Source organism: Sinohyriopsis cumingii, chromosome 2 (genome assembly GCF_028554795.1).
Source record: "Sinohyriopsis cumingii isolate HCF-2022 chromosome 2, ASM2855479v2, whole genome shotgun sequence".
NCBI lineage: Eukaryota > Metazoa > Mollusca > Bivalvia > Unionida > Unionidae > Sinohyriopsis > Sinohyriopsis cumingii.
The window spans coordinates 85510714-85534409 of NC_142962.1; the positions used below are offsets into that span (position 1 = coordinate 85510714).

General features: G+C 33.8%; 1 protein-coding gene across 1 annotated transcript in view; it reads left to right on the forward strand.

Moving 5' to 3' along the window:
* The window catches only part of LOC149805308 (uncharacterized), a 471406-nt gene that overhangs the window by 445193 nt on the left and 2517 nt on the right, over positions 1 to 23696 (forward strand). Inside the window, exons 113-118 of the mRNA XM_089934018.1 lie at positions 2528 to 2738; positions 4436 to 4609; positions 7183 to 7387; positions 11141 to 11369; positions 15319 to 15406; positions 21596 to 21697. Of these exons, the coding sequence (XP_089790144.1) occupies positions 2528 to 2738; positions 4436 to 4609; positions 7183 to 7387; positions 11141 to 11369; positions 15319 to 15406; positions 21596 to 21697 (1009 nt within the window). The remainder of the gene's footprint in view (positions 1 to 2527; positions 2739 to 4435; positions 4610 to 7182; positions 7388 to 11140; positions 11370 to 15318; positions 15407 to 21595; positions 21698 to 23696) is intronic.

Consider the following 23696-nt stretch of genomic DNA (forward strand, 5'->3'; position numbering starts at 1 on the left):
ATTTGATCATTTCACTGTAACTTATTGCCTTTTATACTCTCCTTGTATAAAGCACGATGATTTTGACTTTTCTTGTGGATTATATTTGTCACAGTCCTCACCATTGTTGATCTCATTACTTAGGATATGATGTATTATTACTGGATACAGGTTTTCTTCTGGAGTCAACCTGAATTTTGCTCAGAAAGAAAATTTCCTTTCAGTGTCTGAATCAGAATGTAGCAATGTTAGTACAGTAAAAACTGTTATGAGCAACCTATGTATTGAACGACCACCTGTCATTTCTGACCACAATCGTAATGCACAGATCAATTTTATTATATAAACACTGTCATGAGCAACCACCTGCTGAATGCAACCAGCGACTGCGATGTCTTAGCAAAATATGCATTTTGACACTGCTATGAATGACCACATCACAAAAAATCGGATAAACTCAAAAAAAACTCAAACAAACTTTATTTAAACCCTGTTACAACAACCGCTCATACAATTCCAAAAACAATTATTAAAAAAAATAGGCTGGCTACCAATATCTGAAATTTGTAGCTATGCCTATAGTGTTTTATAGTATCTGTTGTAAACCAGACTAAAGTACATGTAGATTATTCTCCATTATTTGTATAGGGGTGAGTAATGCAAGGAGCATACAAAGCAGGGAAACAGGCTAATTATTTCCACACTTAGCCTGCTTCCTGGCCTATAGTAGAACCCAGCATCTCTATGAACAACAGTATTGTGAGAAAATAGACGGACACCACTGACCTACCCTGTATATGTAATCAATTGTTACAATGACTGTTTGATTAGTAATGATTGTTCTGATCAAAAACAAACATAAAAGAAATAATAATACCCCCAAAAAGGACTGTGGCTACTGGTGATAGATGCTACAGTCTGTAAACCAGGCTAAATGTACATGTCACGAATTGCCATTGTAGTGCCCAGGTTGACATAGTGGTGGCGTATATTGTTTATCTTTAGAGTTAATCCTTATTACCTGAGGGTGAATAAGGTCATTGTCTATTAAACCAGAAAGAAAGAATTGTTTATGAGATTCGATTGATATTGTTCAAGACTTGTGATGTGTGTTGTTTTACCCTCGATGTTAAGTGATTACATCCCAATCACAAAGCTTTCATCTATCATCAAGTTGGTGCAATCGGGTCACACACTTTGTTTATAGAGTTAATCTCTGTATGTCTTCTTTGAACGAAGCCATTGACTTTTGTCCCTTAGTAAATGGTTGTTTCTGGATGAGATAATTGTTTCTTTTTATTTCATTATTTGTTAGATATGCAATGCACATGTATGGATTTTTCATATTTTCCCAAAGCCCAGTCAAAACTGTCTTTACATTCGATATTTCAACTGAGCACTAATAATTTTAGCTCCTAGAACCTTAATAACAATGGATGAAGCTCCAACTAAAAGAGATAAATGTTAAGGCTGGAGAAAAGAATTCTTGTAACTGAAAGAAGTGAAAAAGATCAGATCACTTGCAAAAAAAGCAGTTTACAGGTCAGTAAAACAAATTTAGGTTGTTATAAAGGAAAAGATGTAATTCAGAAATTATTTCATATGCTGCAATATGTGATCTTCAAATGTAAATGTGATTTCATGTTTAATGATAGAAGTATGTCTTTATTGCTATATAATTTTGTTTACAGATGAATGCATACAATATCTTAGCAAGAACTATTAATAAAGAATAGAATATATGTACAGCAACTGTGGTTATTTTCCTTTAAATTGTTCTGAAACTGGATCTTGGAAATTTTGGTCTTTTTGTACAAACCTGCTATGAGAGAGCACCTGTCTTCAGAGACCACTTTTTGTTTGCAGAAGGGTGGTCTGTCATAACAAGTTTTACTGTACAACTCTAATGAGTCTACCATAATGCTTGTTTCTTGCCAGTGGGTGGATTCATTTTTCTTTCTGCTTAAGTTCTTATAAAAATATACTTTACAGGAATGGCAGAATGTATATTCATGTCAATTTGAACTTGATTCCAACAAATGAGATTCCTGTTTCCATACTCAGTGGAATTTCATGTGATATTTCATTTTCTTTAGATTTTGGCATTTTAGCATTAGGAGATGATACATGCTTAGATATCTCAACCAACTTTAAGTACTCAAGCAAAATCAACCCCTTTTATGTTCACTTCAAATCTTTAGTAATGACTTATCCAACCATTATCCATTAACCTAGGAAATTATATTATGTCCTTTTATATATGCATATTTTCAAGATGAATTATAATAATGTTAGATACTGAATTTTGATAGCTATCATATCTGGTGTTTTGGGGGTTTTTTTTGAGCACTTTCAGCACTTTATTTGGAAAAGGACACACCAGCTTAGTGCAACTTATTCAAGCTGGCCATACAGGTACAGTATCTGGATTATGAGCTATATACTCTACCAATGTCAGGCATTTATGAAGGATACAGTTAGTTTAAAATGTATGAAACATTTTGCATGATCATTTCCTGCATAGAGATTAATTTATATGTCTTGGCAGGTTGTTTTTCACACCATGTGTAGACTGTCATGGTAATGTGACGATTGGAATAAGAATGCAGGATGTTCCAGGTGTGACCGAAATAGCTCCAGCAATGTCAGTTATGAACATCTCTGTTGCAATTCTACCTGTGAATGACCCACCTACAGTTTTTCTCTTTGATGATTCCTGGAATTCCTTGATACACGAGGATCCCACAGAACCTGTCATGGTAAAGAGTTAATTTATCCATGTATAATTCCAATAATGCTCCAAAATCTTGGGCATTGTATTTATTATGATGCACGTTTGTTATTGACAGAATCCAAAATCACATTATATAAGCATATACAGTACAGTACCTTTGCTGGAAATAATTTTTTTTTTGCATTTACAATTACAGAACATTAAAGCCATATTCCACACAAAATATATTAAATTGAGATAATCATTTGACAATATTATTTTGATCTCCCCATGAATAATAAAGAAAAATATTTATCAAATACGTAAACCAAAGTTGAGAGGGTGTATCTAACAGGGGAAAGGGAGAGATATAGCACCAGACAAAATAGCATGTAAGTAAACTCGGGTGATTATGTACATTGCTTGTGATCCACACTATAATGTTAACAAAACAGGCAGTAAGTTAGCTTGCACACAGCACACTCATAAATAACTTAAGAATAACTAATGTCAGGTGTCTTGTGGTCTCAACCAGAGAGTTTGTGCCCGATCTAGAGCACATTCTAGTCAACTATGTAACATTACATTTGTTGGTCTTTCTGTTTATTATGTGTATATTTTAAATAATTTTGCAATCTTTCTGTTTATTTTTTTTCTTGTAGGACTATATGGTTATGTTTATTTGAAAGGCTTTAGCTTTCTCAAGTTTTGTGATTTTTACGTTTTTTAGAACTTAATTTTCAGTGGGACACAATAAATTGAGGATTATGCCACATGCCATAACACACACACAGACACACACACACACACATATACATACATATTGTCTCCAAAAAAGTATTTGACCCAGTCATAAGCCAAACAACCACCTGAAGGCTATACATGCTTGCATTTTGGTGAAAGTAAATCTCACTTTTAGAACTTTCATGTAAGTGTTTGTAATCATTTTTATTATTTATTTCATAGTGAAATAATTAAATGTATCATTGGAAGAAATGTTTTATTGCCACACTGGTAGTACTACTTTTATTATGACCACTGTAGTGATATTACTTTTGGAACTACACCATTGGTGTTTTCCCAAAACTGAAAAAACTGACCTGGATTTTCTGGGTGGAATTTGACAGTAAGACAATTATTTGACCTAGTTCTGAGCTATAAATAACATGTGTATCATACTAGTTTAAAGTTGACATCAGTAGGGAATGTAGCTTTCACGTGGGTCATTCAACACTTTGAGGACATTTTCAATCTTTAACCAATAATTGTTTTACTTGTTCATTACTTATGTTTTTACTTCAGGCATCAGTGTAACTAGTGATACATTAAAGCTTCTTTCTTTACATACTAGAGTGTGACTCAACATCACTGACAGTATAGAAACTGCCTTTGAACATTTTCAAAGCATGAGTCAGTGGTGATGTTCTTAAACATGACACAGATTTCTTCTAAGATTTTTTTGGTTGTATAAATTCATATTGAGTAAGTAGATGTGCTGTATATAGTTTGTTAAGGGTCAATTGTCAGTGTTTTCAGTTTGTTTAGTGTTGTAGTTTTTTACCTTTAATTAATAATCATAAATTTCATTGTCAAGATTTGAGAGAGCTTATATAAAATCTTGAAAATCCAGCTGTGTAGTATTTATTAAATCATTGATACTGTAATTGTATGTAATCAGATCAGCCTTATTACTCATGTCAGATTTACTGAAAGAAATACATAAGTAATTTTTGTATCCATCAGATTTACAAGGACCAAGGAAACAGTATTAAGTTCCATGCTGTAATTGGGGCATATGATGTGGATGATGAAGACACACTGTCATACTCTGTTAATACTAGTAGTAATGGTACACTGACCATTGAGACCACAGACAATATTGTCCTGAATCATTTTTCCACATGCAAGGGAGAGAAGGTACAAGTATGTTAAGTCAGTAAGAATATATTTGTTAGGAATGTAATGAAATTCATATCATATGAGGTAAACAATCCATCATAAAGAGTTTTCCTTCACTCATTCTATTTAGAGCAATGGCATAGACATAAAAGTAGTCTCAGTACCATATTCTGCCATTTAATTTGTGTGTCCCCATCTTTAACCCCAAAAATCTCATACCTATGTGCCTATATATTTTGCATATCTCCTGCTTCAGTAAAGATCTAGCTACCAACCCTATCAATATAAAAAGGTAGCTGTGGTGATAAAGGGTCAAAGAAGGTTATGAATAAATGCAAGGTTCAGCACTTACATATAGATGTCTATGATCATACCCTGAAAGAATCATATATATGAATGTTTTAAGCAGAATATTCATTTTCCTAATATCAATCATATGTTGCATCCCTCCCTTCACTGTTTTAAAATTCCCGTTTTCTAACCAAATAAGTATGATACGAAATATTATGTTCAAATGTATTGACTCTGACCATCGTGGTAGCAGTAATTCAGATAAGCAACTTTGTACATTTTTTTCATACTTTTTAAGATTTTTTTGGGGTGCACAAGAAAAATACATGTATATGAAATGTCAGGACTCACACCACGACCGTGTTATATTAGAATTTGCATTATAATGGAGCGTGCTATAACAGGGTCACAGTGTATTATGTTTAACTGTATTGACTGTGTCCATCATGGTACCAGTTATTCAGATTACTATAATTGGTTATTACAGCATAGGGAAGATATTTATTCAAAGCATTTCAGTGAATGGGCAATTCTATAAAAAGAATAGTGAGGGGTTCCAAAACCCTTCATCAACAAAATACTGAATACTTCATAACGTATGAATTCTAGATGATGAAGAAATTATGACATGAATTATAAGAAGCTAAATATCCTTGACAATAACACAAAATGGTATTTCTCTATCAATTTATGGACACAGACCATCTTTAGTGTCATCTAACACCAAACATTGTGCATCTGTTTTGAAAACAAATTATTAGATAAAGTGTTTATTATATCAGTCAGTACCCTGCATGCCAGTGATCAAATTTTTTTAATCTCATTATGTAACCATTTCAAGGTGTCACTTGTATTAAGAATTCAACTTTCAGCATTATAACAATATCTTTCAAGTTGAATCTTTTCCATTAATTAAATGGTGTTAAATTTGGGCTACTGCAGTTTGAGCAGAATATACTTGTTGATTTTGACTAGCACTGTAACTGCTTAAAAATCATATCTCTTCCTCTTTCCTATGTCCACATTATTTGTCAATTAATGATAAATAAGTTGCATGTACAGCAGGGTATATTGAAGATTATACAGCATGCAATTAATATAAATTAACGAATAGTGATTACCCATGGCAGCAATTGTTGGTGAGTAGCACCTAGTATCAACATAAATATAACAACTACTGCTTATATAATGTAATTCCCCCATTTCACGCAGTTGTTAACAAGCAAGTTTTTTGGGGGGTAGGGAGAATTACTTTCCATTTTGGGGGGAGTATGCTTCATTCTTAAAAATGTGTTGCAATGTTATTTTTGTCATATTCAATTCTTCCCCTGTCTTCTTGATTTTAAGCTACAAACAAGAAGACAACACTGTTACTAGGACATTTTATTGACACTAATAAGTAATGAGATATGATATTAAGGTAGGTTAGTTCATGACCTTTTCACTGTTATGGATCACTGCCATTTTCACCTCTGTCTGCGTGGGTTCAAGTCTTGGACTTGGCCAATGTGGGCACATGAGAAAGCTTGCCCATAGCTTCTCATGGGTCAATGGTTCTTTCTGGGATTTTCCTGGGTTCTTAATCCACCATTTATACTGGCCACCATGTATAGCCTATCATTCGCTGAAAAATGGCATTAAACCATACAACAACAACAACAACAACAATCATTACCTTTTCTGTCTGAATATGTTAATAGATATGACATTGTTCATCTAATATTTCAATTAGAGGCTGTCTTTTAGGACTGATTTACTCTTTATAAGGTCCCTTTACTATGCATGTGAGAATGACCAACACTAATTGAAAACTGATTTCTTGCTTTCTATTCCTATATAATTTGAACATACCAGTGAAATAAGTGATAATTATGGGGGAAAAAAGTAGATTGGTGAGTATGGTGTTTGAGCATTGACAGAGGCAGTCACATGAGAGTTGTCCAACCATGGAACATTATTCTAAAAGAAAGGTCCAATGGGCTTTATTTTGTTCTTTTTTTCTTTCCCCATTTAACTGTTCATTACAATCAGGTACATAAAATAGAAAGAAAATACTGAGTTAGATTATTTCTCTACAATGCATAGTGTAACTTAAGCTTAATTGTATCCTAACTTTTAAAAAATTCATTTTTTTCAAGAAGCATAATTTTGGGGAATAGAGAATGATAGATTTTACTGAAAGATGCAACAAAAATAATGTTGTCATTGATTAGAATGATTGCTACAATTTAGTGATTGTACACACATGTCTAGCAGTTGGTAGAAAAATTAAAGCATTATCTCATCATTTCTCTGGACAGTGTCCTGTGGTTAGATCAAGTGTTAACCTACCTGACATGGCCTGGCTGGTAGCAGAGGTCAGCTATGAACAAAACCTGTCAAATTTCACTGGATTGGAGATGGTTAAATTTGTTGTGAAGGACAGTAACACCAAGTTCTCAGATGTTATCACAATTGCAGTTGCTGTGCTGGAGTTCCCATGTCAGAATGGAGGAACATGCCAAAGTAAGATCACTGATAAATGCATAATAAATGAGCATCATACATTTTTTTTTATGTTGCATTAATTTATATACCCATCCAATGTTAGTTGCTGGATACAGTGGTCACCCCTCTTATAAGGTTACCACTTGTGTAGCAGGAAAGTGGCCCTTATAAGAAAAATAGCCTTTATAAAGGGGAAAACACACATCAGTAATAGTTACATATAAAGTATGAATGATATAACTAATTATAAATATTAATTTTTCATTTAAAATATCACAGGCATGTTGTGGAATCAGTATGATAAAGCTTATATTAATTATACTTTAAATAATTACGAGTAATTATCACTTGAGGTGTAAAACCACCTAGTTAATCAGGGTACAAACATCTGGTTGTAACTACCAATGTCTGCCTATCCCATTTTTCTACTGCTTTAGAATGTATTAACTGAGTAAGTTCATTGGAATCTTTCTGTGCTCAGAGTTATCGATAGTGATAAAAGGACTCCCCTTCTTTTCACTGAGTCAACTTATTTTCCCATTTCCTTCTAAATTGGGAATTTCTGACATTTTGCACTTTTTGCAGCAACTTGTTCCTGCATTGGCAATTTGAAGTTATAACACAAAATACTTAGTGTCTACAAAGGAAGTAAGCTTGTCATTTGATCAAATGGTTTCAGCCTGGTACCTTTTCAATCTAAGAGAGATGCCACTAAGTCTAACATACCATTTTTACTTTATGGTGACTGGATGCCACACAGTCTTGAACTGGACATTACTGTGCTTCTCAGCAGTTAGCTTTGTCATTTTGCAGGGATATATTTGTTTCCCATAACATGAGAAGGTGCTCAATTCAATTGGGGCTAGTAGATTCAAGGCTGTCATGAAGTCCCATATTTCTGAATGGAAGACTCGATCTACTGACCCCAAATATAAAATGGCATGTTCAGTATTCTGGGTAAATTGTATGAAATGAACTCTCCAAAAACAAACTCATCGCTCATATTGAACACATTGCAAAGATAGATACTACAGTGATGCTTGCACACATGACACCTACCTGACTTATGCATGCTTCCTAAAGGGTAATCTTTGTCCAGAGTGCATATCATGCCAGTTGGCTATCTTGAAAATATTGTTATCAGTATTTCTGCTGACTGGATGGTTGTTGTGACATGGGTTTTTCTCACAATAACTGTGATAATATTGATGTGTAGGTTCACTTATAAAGGGTAGCAATATGTAGAGGAAGTGGGTTCTAAATGAAAATGATGTTCATCTGACCTCTAACATTGCACTGACCATTTGAAAAATCATATCATTATTCCTTAGCTTCACTTATAAAGAGTACCAATATGTACAGGAAGTGGGTTCTAAATGAAAATGATGTTCATCTGACCTCTAACATTGCACTGACTATCTGAAAATCATATCATTATTCCTTTGAAACGAATGATGGCATTCACATATGGTATTCACTAAAACACTCCTTGCAATATGTAGATCTGATTACCAACATATCCACACTTCTGAAAATAGTGATACACTGTTGATAGTTCTGAATGAAAATTGTACTCATCTAGCCTCCAGCATGACACCAAAGTGGCCATGTTGAAAAACTTGTTGTCCCTATTCTTGTTCAACAATTGGTTACATTAACACTGAAACACCTACTACACTTTATAATTGGCTCTGAATGAAAATGTTGCAGATCTGAGCAACATATCTGCACTTTTGTGAAAGAGTTTGAAATCCAAAGCTGATTGGCCCTGTGGTCTAGTCATATGTAATACTTGCATTTTTGCACTTCACTGATTTTTTTTACTTGTACATATACAAATGAATTTTCAGTAGACTTTGTGTTTTGTTGCATTCCAGTCAAATCAAGTCGATATTCAGAACTGTAATAAGGTCAGAGAACTTCACTCTGGTTTTTAGTTGCATTGTCTTGTGAACTTGACAACACAAACAAGAATGAATAGTTTTTTAGAAAACAGTGTGTGGATATACCTGAAGAATTCTTTGAATGATGTTGGTTTAGTAACTTGTTTTCTTTTCACCAAAAATATTTATTTTAGATTTTATCTTTATACATTGTTTGAGACAAGTTATGTGATCTATCCATGATATCAGGTTAAAGATCAAAGACAATGATAAAAAAGTGTGTACTATTATTACAGGTATAATCTCTTGTGAAAATGCTAACTCAGCTGTAATTATAAGAAATATTTTGTTATCAAGTTTGATATGATATAGTTTCTCAAGATTATCTGAGTTGTTTATCAAGGATTTCTGGAAATTCTCTGCAATCATTAGAGCATCGGACCCTCTGAGGGGCTCTTGTTTTTTTTTTCTCTTCCAAATTTCACATATTTCAATCATTCCTTACCCAATTCATTTTATATTTGAGATATATGATCTCTAACCTTTTTCTTTCCCTTTCTTTGTGCACAACTCTCATCCATTAATCATGTTCCTCATTAAGGACCATAAGGTCCAGAATTAGGAAACTTGTTAAATCCCCACCACCTCTATGAGAGAAGGGTAGATAGGATTCTGTCTGCATTTCCATCCATCATCTATTCATCCGTGACACTATCTTGTGACCACAACTAGTCTTGCAGTTTTTTTTATTCATTTTTGTAAAACTTTGTAAATATCATGATCATCATTTGATGATAGTGTAGCATGCAACCTGGTCTAGATCTTATAATGGACTCTCTTATACTGACCTAAAGTCTAGATTTTCTCAGATTTTTCTTTCCTCCCTATAACTTTTCCTGACAGTGACATGTTACAATCTTTTCCAAGATCAAAAGGTCATTAACCTTACTTCTTAAGCCTATAACAATATCATTCCCTAAAGAACATATACCAGCCAGCCTTTGTCCTTACCAGATCATTTCTCCATTTTTACAACACCATTAGACAAACACTGGCCTAATGTAATCTCTACCACTTAACAGGCTAGCTTTGGGAACTATTTACAAAGTCAGCAAAGATACCTTGCTACAATAGACATATTAACCAGTCACGGTGCTTCCACAATGTTTGTAAAAGTTATTGACTTTTTCAACTTGAAGCTGGATGCAATGAATTATGAGTATTTCGTGGGAGAGGTAGGATTATATGTACATGAGCACTTTCCCAAATTTTAACTGAGCTTATCAACCAGCAAATATGCCCCCCAAAAAGCAAATTTGTTTTAGCTGCCCCTCTCACTTTAAAATCATGATACCTTTTTTTGCTTTCTAAAATGGGACATTTACAGTTAGTGCATAGTTTCACACTTTGAATCCTGTAGTGGTCATAGTCATTGAGGTACCTGAATAATTATGTAGATATCCTGAAAGTGCTTAAATTAAAACAATGCACACCAACATAAACACTCTTGGAATTCTCTTCACATAACAGATGAATAGTAGCTTAAATGCCAGGATCTGTTTGTTTTTACTTTTTTAATTTACCATTAAGTAGAATCAGAAAATTGGGTTGTTATCTTACTCTACAACCCCTTCCTCTGGGTGGGGGCCATGGAGTCAAAGATTATCTGTAATACTTCTATAGCTCATCATAGGGGTTCGGGGGCATATCACGTGTTTGTTAAAACTTGGCATATGTTAATAATACAGCAGAATAGGCAGGACATAACATGTGTTAGAATTCTAACCTTCATTTTGTTAGATTTGTCAATTTTACTTTTTGGTAGTGAAGTAGTAAGTGGAAAATATATATTTCAGTATTTTGATGGCCTGTATATTTTGTATTGCAGGTAAAAATGGAACAGCTTACAGCTGCTATGACATAAGGCGCATTAAGGACTTTGATGTAAACTATTACTGTGGCTGTATAAATGGCTGGTCTGGTAATTACTGTCAGCATTGTGACAATGATGAGTGTCAAGATGATGAGCCATTCCCTGTATGGGCCATTGTCCTTATAGTTCTGATGTCAGTAATTCTTGTTGGAGCACTTGTTGTTGTTATCCTGTACAGAACTGGGTAAGTTAACCAATTATTTTTGTTTCTTCTGCTCACATATTATCACTTTGTCAATTCATATTTTTTGACAGTGCTAAGTGATAAGCTATTACCTATTTGGCAAACATTATGTTTGGTCTGATTTCAGCATACCATGCAGCTCCATTCATCAGTCCTAAGAATCTTTCTGTTCATTGTTTGGTGATTCCATATGATAGGTTTGGACCAATGCATCTTAACAAAACTGTGCAAACCTTGCACCTAGGGAATGAACAAAAATATTTATTAGAATGAAAAATTCAAGTTTGCAAAGACAAAAACAAGAATTGTTTTTCACCACTACTTATGTGCTAAACAATGTAAAATTCCTCATGTATATGAAAGGCTTCCACTTGATGCAAAAGAAACCAACTCATTTGAAATCAAACTGGGTCTAAGTTCAGTGTTACAATCATGTAAAGAAGGAAATTGTTTTGCACAACAATTTTATTGTAAACGTTCTGTACAGTAATGTTAGTTCTAGACAATATACCATAAAGCCAGGTAAGCTTATGGTAAGGTTTGTCATGCATCTATCTTCAACTGCTATTTTTAACTTCATCTAACAAACCACTGAACCAATTACAAGAGAGCATACTGACATGCAGGCCTTTCATGTTTATAAAATAATGCCAATCTGCCATCAGATATGGGCACCAATACTAAAAAGAGAAAATTGTTAAACAACTTTGTAAGCTCTGCTCAACAAAATGTTACCAAATTGGACAGTAGGCATCTGACATGAACACCTTTCAATTTTAAACAACTGGCATCAATCAAATATGGCAGCTGTTACAAAAAAAACAAAAAAGGTGCATAAGTGAAATTACATAGTAAGAAAGGAAATGATTTGGAAAAATGCAGAATGAAGAATTCTAATTCAAAATGAAATGTTATCATAATGAAATATGTTGCAAAATTAAGCTTTATTTAATATGCAAGAAAAAAGTACAAGAAAATGATTTAAAATTAAAAAAACTAAATGTTCAAAATAACAGGATGATAATCAAAGTTGGATAACTTAAACAATTTGAAGTATAGCTAAATTACATAAAAAGATATGCTTGGAACACAGAAATTAAAATGTAAATGAATCCAGTATCAACCAATATATTAGAATGTTGCAGTGACACAAATTGCTTCAGTAGGAACTGTTTTAACAAAGTCTGTCTTGGACTAGAATTTACAATATAAGGTCATACTGCAAATCATTTAGCAAAAACACAGTGTAACACTTGGTGGTGCTGCCATCCATGACTTCTGGTGTCTGACACCAAGAATTATGATCTGCAAGTCATTGTTGCAGAAATTTTACCAAAAAGTCAAGTTGTCAGAATTAAAAAGTTTACTTGTCCATATAAAAGGCCCACTTGACTGTATTTTCATACTTAAAGAGAACAGTCAAAGATAGGACTGTTAAAATGTTTATTTTTATTAAGCTGAACCATTTAAATGTATGCATGTGACATGTAAAATATACTGGATATTTCAACTTGTCTTATTTTAGCAGTAAAAGATATACTTAGAGTACAGATATGAGAAACCAATACAGTTGACACAAACCTTTAAGTAATTTGTTGTATTTTTTAGTCAGTTTGTTGGCAAATAAAATAAGGAGGAACGTAACTCTGAAAAAAGTTAAATGGTCACAAACAGTCATCAGTCCACACTCATTACTAAAGAGAACACTGATCAGAAGCTATGGCCTGCTTCACTTCTGCTGTCGCCAAAGACGTCCTGCATAAAGTCTACATTAACTGGCTCAGGCTCAGACTGGCCTGTACACAGTTGTACTTCTGGCTGATAACTTGGCTGCTTGGCTTTATGTATGAAATGCCTTGTTTCAGGCCCTTGGTTTAACCAGCGTGTATTGTGCTTGGCACTGTATTCTAAGGAGTGTGAACAGTGTGTCGTTCCTTGTGATTACCTATCCTGCAAACAATCCACTGGTTTTTGTCTGCAGTTGAAGGGTGTCTCTTACATATATTACAAGATTAGATTGTTTGATTTTCTTTGGCCTTGGGCCAACAAAACTTCAGCAGCCAAGAATACTTGAACTCCCATTTTCTCTTTTTATTGTATTCCCAGTCATAGTCAAGTTAAGTTTTAGCCCATTTTTTAAACTTTTCAATCAACTTTTCACCATTGGTCCTTAGCTTTATAAGAAAATGTTCCATCTAGATGCATTCTCAGGATAATGTATCAAATATTGTGCATCATGGTTTCAAGGAGCCCAACAATTGGTTCAACAGATTCCTCAGGGAAGCCCTGTCCTCCAGCTAATGAAATTTGTTGTGATGTAACCATCGAAAGATATTGTCAAAACCAGTACTGTTTGTATCAGTTTGTTGCATCCATAGAAGCCGCAACTGGTTTCAGTCCTAACAGATACATTTCAGCATACACTTTATAAATATACAAAACTCCCATATAGTACTCATTGCTAAGTATGAATGGCACTTGTTTAAACATCACTGCAACAAAATGGGAACTACTGCCCTTTCAAGTTAACAGGACACAATATTCCTTATCCATGGACAAGTAACTTTGCTATTCATTGTTTGTCCATAAGAACAAACTTCAAAATTGGACATTGACAGTGGATATCTGCATCCCTGCAAGTGCGTTTAACTTTCAACAGATCATTGTTTGGAGAAAAAACTCAATCAGCCAAGACCTAATAAATATCAGCGGTAAGTATTTGTTTTTCGAAGATATAAACCAGTCATTCTCAAAGCTATTGCACCCAGGGAACACTTCTGGGTATTCAGTGTATGGCTAATACATCACCTGCCTCAAACCTGTGGGTCATGACACAGTGTTTGAGAACCTATCATATGAACTACTACAGTACTTTCCAGTCAGCACATTGTGACCCACATTATAGAGTATGTGTGCCAAAGTGTGTAGGTTTTCTTTTTTTTTCTGGCACTGCAGCTTGCTTTTAAGGATTTCAGATTTTCTTTGGTCAGTAGTAATAGCCATTTTTTTAAAACCTGAAGTTCTTCTCTGCCACTTTGTTTCATTTATCTGCCATAACTGGCTGCATGCACATACCCATAAATTTGTCCAATATTGGTCTGTAATGATGCATCATTTTCATTTGTGTAGAAAGAATCATCTTTTTCAGGATGCCATGCTAATAGTTGTGTTTTAATGTTCATAATGTGACCAGTCTCCTGTTAAAACCCATTGAGTTCTACATACAACAATATTTCATCTAGTGTTACATTCATTCATTTGGTTTTTGTTGTTATACCTATAACCGATGCAATATTTCGTTCAGAAAAGGTCTGGATTACCAAATAGTATTCCACACTTTAGGGGTTTAGTTATACCCCTCTTCCTTTCAAAATGTAATTGGTTCACATGTAAGTCTTGTATGTTAAGTTATAACATAACCTAGGCCCAACCACAATTAATAGGAAGTTATAATTCCATTAATTAAATAACATCTATTAATTTTTTTGCCATTTCAGCATTGTATTTTAATATGATGCATCATGCATCACTTTCATTTTTATTGTGTGTTTATGCATGGCTCCTAGGGAACAATAAACATCCTCCTTATTAAAATAATTGGAAAGTGAGAAAACAGGAAATTTCTCACAAGTGAATCATTGTTTACCTTTGTGCTGTTTGCATGGGGGGTGTATAGCATGTAGTACATACAAAAAGATGAGTTTCATGTGTCAGAATAATAGAATATTGTTATTACATCTTACATATTACATTCTTGTTACTTTTATTGTGAAAAAAATGGTTATCTGAAAAGCTGTTTAGAGATTTGAGACTTCAAAAAGCCCTTAGCCGCTCTTATCTGTTGATTGATTTGGTACTAACAGACACTAATAAATTCTAACCAAGGTTAGCATATTTCATATTTTGTTGCTTAGTAATGCATTGATTTTGAGTTTGCTTTTTCTCTCAGAAAACTGAAAGACTGCCGGAGCCGTAAATCTTTGAGGGACAGCTTTGCAGACATAACATCACTACTTCACAAACATAGACCTGCAGTGGTATAATTCTCTCTCTCTTTCTCTCTCTCTCTCTCTCTCTGTTTTACAGTCTGAACATAAAGGTGTGTACCTCTCATTTTTTATCTTGTTGCATGTTTACATTCATCTGAAAGGTGTTCTTCCTAAACATTTTTGGGCAATTTTTTTATCTTCACATCTTTTTAGAATTTTGCTTTTAATGAGCAGCATCACTTGTATAGTTCTGTCATGTCATTAAACCGTATACATGTACACATATTCTCTCAAAAAAGGTAAACATTACTTGCTAATTTTGTAGATTGGAGTGATAATCTTGCCACTGTAGACCATGCTGTCTGCAGGATAATCCTAAATTCATTTTAATGTCACAGAAACCACTTGATTTACACAAATGAAAGCATTTTTAAATGCACGTATACATGAATTAATGCTATATTTAAGCTGAAATGATCTTCACAATTGAAATCCCACAGTATATGACTGCCTCTCAATGAAATAGGCATGGTCATGGATTGTATGAAATTGGTTCAGTTTTGTTCTACTGTTGCTCTGTGATCAATTACCCAGCTATAGATTTTCCATAGTATTCCATTAAAAACCATGGAAAATGGTGGAGTAATCGGACTAGTATTCCAGGCAGTGTCCAGGGTAGGCTGGAAAACCATGAGAAAAAAAAGAAATGGAAAATGCTGGATGATTTAAGCATGGAAAATACTGGAGTATTTGGACTAATATTTCAAGCTCTGTCCATGGTATGCTGAAAACCCTGGAGAAAAAAAGACATGGAAAAGCATGGGTAATTCTAATATGCAAATCCTGGAATACTGGCCTGGACAAAACTGTAATATTTGGCTGGAACACCATGAAATATTTTAATGAAAATGAGAGTTCCCTATAAAATAATTTTCATTTGGCTGAGACCCTGAGAGGACCCCTCCCATCTCATAAAATCACACACTGTTAAGTGACAAACTAAAATATTATCCATTTGAATTACATTCAGTGCTCAAAATATCTGAGGTGGCTGAGCGGTCTTAAGCGCTCTCCATCACAGATCAATTCCATCTCACCTCTGTCTGGATGGGTTTGAGTCTTGGGCTCGGCCAGTGTGGATATGTGAGAAAGCTTGCCGGTAGCTTCTCGTGGGTTGGTGGTTCTTTCCTGGGTTTTCCCAGGATCTTCCTCCACCATTAATACTGGCTGCCATGTATAGCCTATCTTGTGCTGAAAAATGGCATTAAACCCTTAGCAACAACAACAACAAAATGTCTGATAGCCCAGTACCTGGGTGCCTATCACTTGAGAAATCGATTGCACTACTTGCACATACGTCTATTGAAAGCAGTAAGCACTGAGTACAAATCAAAGCATAAATATTGTGATCTATGAATTGGGAACATATTGTTATTATAACTAGTGCTCATATGGCTTTAACATACATGTGATTCTAAAATACTGTTTCAGATATTTATGGAACAGAAACCAGCTAGAACCAGTCTAATGATTTTGTGGGGTTTTTTATATTTGAAGTGTAGCAATTGCACTGATTTTTTAAAAAATAATACTGAAAAGGGGGCAATTTTGGGCACATGAAAATTGCAATCAGGGCAAGTAATTTTTATTTAAGTCACTTGAGCCCTCAGGGGCCTGTGTCTAAAAAAATGTTTTCTTTGAGCACAGTCACATTTAACCACCTCTTCTAAACAAATCCTCTCAGAATATAAACCTGCTTTTTCATATGATTCAGGTACCATCCACTGAAATAAATTACAACAGCATTTAGTACACTGTATTATCCTGAAATTTTTTTGGGACTATTTACTCGATCAGCACAAAGATTTTTTTTTTAGTTCAACATTTGAAAATCACTTCAGAAGCCTGAGAAACATCTCTAAGTGTTGTTTATCATCATCTTTTAAAGAAATCCTAAATTTGAGCTCTACCACCAATTTTGCACCGCTCCAGTTGCCTAGTGGTTAGACTGTCCAACCTGGATGCGGGAGGTCATGGGTTCGAGCCCTGGTCAAGTCATACCAAAGACTTCTAAAAATGGTACTAACAGCAGCCTTGCTAGGCAGTCAGTATTAAGAGGTTAGTGTTAGGACTGGTTGGCCTGGTGTCAGGATAATGTGACTGGGTGGGACATCATGCTACATGTCTGCAGCATGATGCCCCAGTACTAGACATTACTTTAAACTGCCACACTGCAGACATCGTAGCGATATGACTGGAAAATTGTTAAAGCTATTATTATGTTACTTGTTTAGGCTCGAATAAACAGTAATACAAGAAAGAGTGAAAACAACAAGCTTTGAAAAATATACAATAATTTATTTCCCTGGAAAAAATCTGTAAATATGAAGAAAAAAATGAACTTACGGTTTTATAGAATCCAAAAATAATCCAAGAATAATCTAAGAATAAAAGTTTAGCAGTCCTAATAACAAAATGTTCTACTGATTTCACGTTTGAATCCTGATGAAGAATCCAAGATGGAAGACGATGACGTATGCTTCAATCTGTAGTGTTGAAGTCTACAGTTCTTGTAGAAACAAGAATTACCACTCCGGTTTCTGATAGCTGAATAATTTTTTAAAAAACTGTTCTTGTTCCACAGTATTACGTGAGCACATGTATTTTCCAGAAAAATAACAGAATTAATCCTTTTAAATCAAAGTAATTTGAAATAACTCCAAACAATATAACATGCAACAGTTTCACAGCCCAGCTTCTACTGAGATTAACTCTCCAAAACATGGGTTATATGGTTTTCTAAACGTAAACAAGGGGTCACGTGATCTTCTTCTGGAAGCTTATAGAAAGCAAGTACCTGTTATAGGTCATGTACATCCAGTGTAACCCTATTGAAAACTAATCATTTTAAAATAAAATAGAACTTGTTTTCAATGGTTGCTACAAATTTTGAAACAAGGTCAGGATTTAAATCAATACCTGGTGTTTATAAACTAACAGTCAAGGTCAAACTATTTCCAATTTTTTTTTATCTCTAGTGAATAAATTTACGCTACAATATCATGTAATGAAAAATAAAACAAAATAAAAATTTAAAACTGACAAGCAGTTAAATTGAAATAAATATATATTAGGTCAGATAAAATTAAATCAAATATACATAACAGCTATGTTAAAAATCTAAATCACACACACACCACCCATTTTGCAAGGGCTACATGTCCAAGCAAAGTACTTAAATGCTCTATCTGTAAACAAAACGAAGCAATGAAAAGTTACTTTCTTCTTATCTTTGAAATATAGTGCTCCAGTCTTGTTTAAAAAATGAAAAAAGTAGATGCAATGATCTCTGAAGAATTGCCAGATTTGACATGTGAGAAGAATATTGGAAATATAGATTAACAAGCTTGCATGCAGTTTGCTAACTTCGTCAATCTATTGTTGGCGACTGACAACAGTGTATTGAGAACTGTGGTTTGGCACGCGCAGTCACAAATAGTAATGATCTGCAAAATTATCATCTCAGTGATTACTTGAAGCAAGAGTACAAAACCTCATCTAACATATTAAATCTTATGTGAAAGCTGCGCAGCAATAGACATAGACCCTACTGAACAGCCTCCAAACTAGTCCCATAAACCAACAAAATGTAAAAGTTTTGATTCTTTTCACCAACATGATAATTCCATAATTAAAAATTATTTCCGGGCTTCTAATAAGTTGCTGAACATGTTTCGGTACAGCTTGCAATACAATTTCCCATATTAATGAGCTAAATTGTGTAGTTTAATTTAAAAAATTTCATTTTAAATTATTTTTTTTAAAATGAGGCTGTCACAGTAATTCTTTTTTCTAATACCCCAAAGTTGTTGTGCGTATATTTCAAGGTTTGTAAACCAGTCTCAGAACTGTATACAAGTGAAATAACTGCTGTTAAGAACTTGATATTGAACTAGATCTCAGTTGCAGAAAACCACATTTTATCATGCGTGATTTTATTATTCAATTTCTTCATAAAAAGCAAACAATTCTTTGTAGAATGCCGACAGAATGGGATTGATTTCTCTCAAAGAAAGCACAAACTATATACAATTTAAAGTTTGTACTGAGTATGTAAATAACTATTTGCTTCTGGCAGCAGATAATACTAACAATAATAATAATAATCGCCATCATCTTAATGATACTATTTTACATTATTCACAACATAAAATTGTTTCTTGTACATTTGCTACTTGAAATTGTTTAAAAATTAAGTTTTTTGATACCACTGTTTAAGAAAAATTGCATACAATGTGCAGATGGGGCACTTAAACATTATAATCTTGTCCTTGAATAATATTGTATTCCAGTGAAATGTCTATTTGACATTGGTCTGGATGTAATGATAGATATCCAACATTTGCACATAATATTTAAGTCCAAATTGCTCATGTGGAAAACACGTGAGAGAATCCAACTTAGGACAAATTTATCTTGTGTGGAATCAAAGTCCAAAATCTGCACATGTGAAAATTGGGTTAGTTATTCCTTGGCTCACTAGATTTAACAAACTGCACACATGAACTCACAAAATCTACCCTTTTTGCATACATTGTTAACAAGGTTCAAATGTGCAGTTTATAAGAAGCTCGTGAGAATTGTTGAGATTTTTCTGCATGGCTAACCCTAATCAGTTGAGCAGAAGAAATGAAAAATAATTCTAAATGCCAGTCTTGAAAACAGACTACCTAAGTTCTTTTGCAGTTTTCTATGCTGAAATATATCCAAAAATTTCAAGTCCAAACTGGCCACACTTTTCCAGGGTTTTCCATGCTGAAAAAGATTCTAAATCCAAACTGTCCATGGTTCTCCAGCCAGATCCTGCTTTTTCCATGCACAATGTTGAGGGTTTCCATGCCAAATTCTTCAAAATATTTCAATTTTCCACTGTTTTTTCCATGCTTTTCTCTGGTATTCCATCCTTTTCCAGAGTATACTATGGAAAAACTGCAGCCTGGTACCCCCCCCCCCCTTTAGTGCTACACTCCATATCTCCACATCAAACTGTCCATAACTCTGCCTTACTCCTTTCCCTGGAAGAGGGTCAATTGTCAAATATACAAAAATTGCAAATTTCAATGAAATTATTTATTTTTCATTTTTGACCAGCATGGGTTTGTAATAGAAGGAGACATACTGTTTCTTCAGCTGATCTTGGAATGTCCCCCTACCCAATGCAGGAAGTTTGAAATATGCTGCAAAATCAGCCAAATGAATTTTACAAGTCAATCTTGATTGGTCTTAATAAGAGTAAATCATTAGTGGAGTTAGTTTTCATTGGCATTAGATGATATCTTAATCTGGCAGCCAGTTTGATGCAGCTGAGATCGTGTATGTAAACTGTGACCCTTCTAGAACTGACCAAACTCTTAAATGATTGACTAAATTTAGTTAATGATCATATCAACTGACCTGGGGAGTATCCAGACTGCAAGCAAATTAGAAACTACATGTATAACAAAATTTAATATTTGAAAAAGTAGCATGTTAGTCCCAATGTCAAGTCACAACATAAAGATCACAAGTTTTGACATGTACACACACATGCACAGACAAATAAAAACACAATTTGCAATAACGTTTTAAGGATTTTATATTTTTACCTTTATCTTTTTTTATATTCATTTCAATGAAATTTAACATTGGATTTATTTTCCTAAAATTGTTTTTTTGGAATTTGCCTCCAGACAAAACCTGGGACTTTTTTGAAAATGTGATTCATGTTACAAATTTGGCACAATATTTTAAAGATGTTATATATTATACTTTATTTCAAGCACCATTTAAAGAGTTTTATCATCTGTGCCTTTTTTTATATCTTGTTGGAGTACAGGTTTAAGCTTATTTTGGTTTGTCTTCATTAAGTACTTTTCAAATTTCACCTTTACATTTGTATAACATAACATTTAATGGTCAATATATAGCCAAGATTGCTGATACGCACATTTGGTTTTTGTTCCTGCAGAAGTTTGGATCAATGAGACGAGTTTATCTCCTGTGACATAGGATGTGGGGAGGTTGACAGACTTAATAGTGGACCAAATTTGTTTGCAAATGATCTAAATTTTTTACTAGAGAACTACATCAAATATAATGTATTTTATATGTTGACACCATAATAATGTCATCACCTAAAGATAAATGCCATCATTACAAATGTATCAGATATTTTGAAATGGTCATCTTTTTCTTCAGGTCCCAATGATTAGTGAGGAAAACCTGAAGTCTGCGATCCTGCCACATGTGGAAGAGATACCATATCAAAAGGATATCACACCACAACCAGTCATAGTTAAGGTGGGCTGAATGCTTATATTTTTTGTACAGTTTAGCTAACCTGGCCTTAAGATAAAGTGTGAGTGTAGTCTGTCTTGTATCATGTGTCTTGTGTCCTCCAACACCTGTTTTTGTATTTTATTTCACAAAAACCACTTGAATAAGTTTGCACAAATGACATGATACACTCACCAAAGTGACCACCATTACTAAAAATAGAAAAAAATTTGCATTACCATATTTGCCTGTGTTTTTTTTAACTCCATGTGATTATAACCTACATTTCATAGAACTTACCAGTATTCACCTAAATTTTAATGGTAAAGTCTATTTACATGAGGTTATCATTATGATAGCATAGCCTACTGCTACAAGGTTTTCATTTTGAATTACTGTCTTTATCAGGTCAAAAGTGCTAGAAAATATAAAGGTATCTGCCTCATCACGGAAAAAGTTCCACAGGCAGGCTTGGAACTCATGAATTTTCACAGGAAATGTTAAGATTCTGGTAGCTTTTGAAAGGATTTGATGGTTGGTGGCTTTGTGGTTTTTGTTTTTAAATTTAAGGACTGTGGTATATGTTTTCCAAAAACTTAGTGTTTGGTTGGTCATGTTTCTTTTGTGTGTTGATTTTGTGGGTTGGTAGTCTAGTGCTACTTAGGCGCAAATATTGAGGGCTGGTGGTTTAGTGTTTTTTCTTTAAATTTTGAGGGTTGATTGTCTAAACATTTGCTTTTCTAAAATAAAATTTTGAAGGTTGTGGGTCAGGTATTTTATTTTACAGAAAAAATATGTAGTTAATTAGGTGTGGGGGGTAAAACCAATTTTATTGATGTAATACTTACCTGTTGCTATTTTATAGTGATTAGTTTTCTGGGAGGAAAATACCTGACCAAATGATGGAAATATTGCCCTCCCATGAGGGTGAATAAAATTTTTCCAGAATACTGAACAACTAGTTCCTGATTTGCATTTGTTTTTCATTTGGACAAAACAGTTAGACTCTGTAATATGTATAATAAAATAATTACACCTTATCTAAACTGTATTCTAATACTTCCTTATTAAAGCTATTAAAAAGATCTATATTCTTGGCATTTCTTGCTTAAATATCACCTTTATAGTGAGGTTTTGAATAATACATTTGTGTGGAATGTAATACAGAGGAACTTGTTTATAATGAACCACACATGACCATTTGTTGATTTGCATTTGGTAGCCAAGAATAAGACTTTTTGTTAACATTGAGTACAATGAGTACATTAAATAATGTACTCATTCGTCTTGATCTTGAATAATTAATTACTCACCATACCATCAGCTCATTAAATCAAAGTTACTTTTGAAAGGAGTACTGTCTATTTTTGGTTTCTAGCACTATGTTCTCTCCTCTAGGTCCATTTAATTATAATGTACCTGATTTCTTTATTTGTATTTGATGTGTCTTGACCTGACATGATTATTATTGATTTAGATTTAAGGGTTCAGTATGATACAGCATAATGTTGCACATGAATGAGTAACTTTAATTTTGTTAAAGAAATTAAATTGTTGTATGTTCCTCTTGGTATATAACAATATGTATTCTCATTAGAATTCTCTGGTAAAAACTTTGTAATTGGCAAAGAGACAAGTACACCCAAACTGCACCAAGTGCTGTAATATATGGTAATTAGTGTCCATATGTCTCTGAAGTCAGAATTGTAGTCTTCCAAATATTTTCAATAAAAAAAAACATTTGGAGTCTGTGATGGCTGTGTCAAACAGATATTACCATTGCTGGTCTTCCTCTGGCAAGTAGCTCTGGTTGGAAGAACATTCTGTAATTGAATAAATTCAAATGTTAATTTTCAACAATGGTTATATTCCACCATATGTCATGCTTCAACACACCATCACAAAAATTATCTCATCTGGTTAATCTTCAGCACTTGTTCAATGTCATTGCACTGTATCAAGTTTCATTTTGTGTGTTTTCCCCACCTTTCACTCATCATTAAATATCATCCATTCTAGAAAC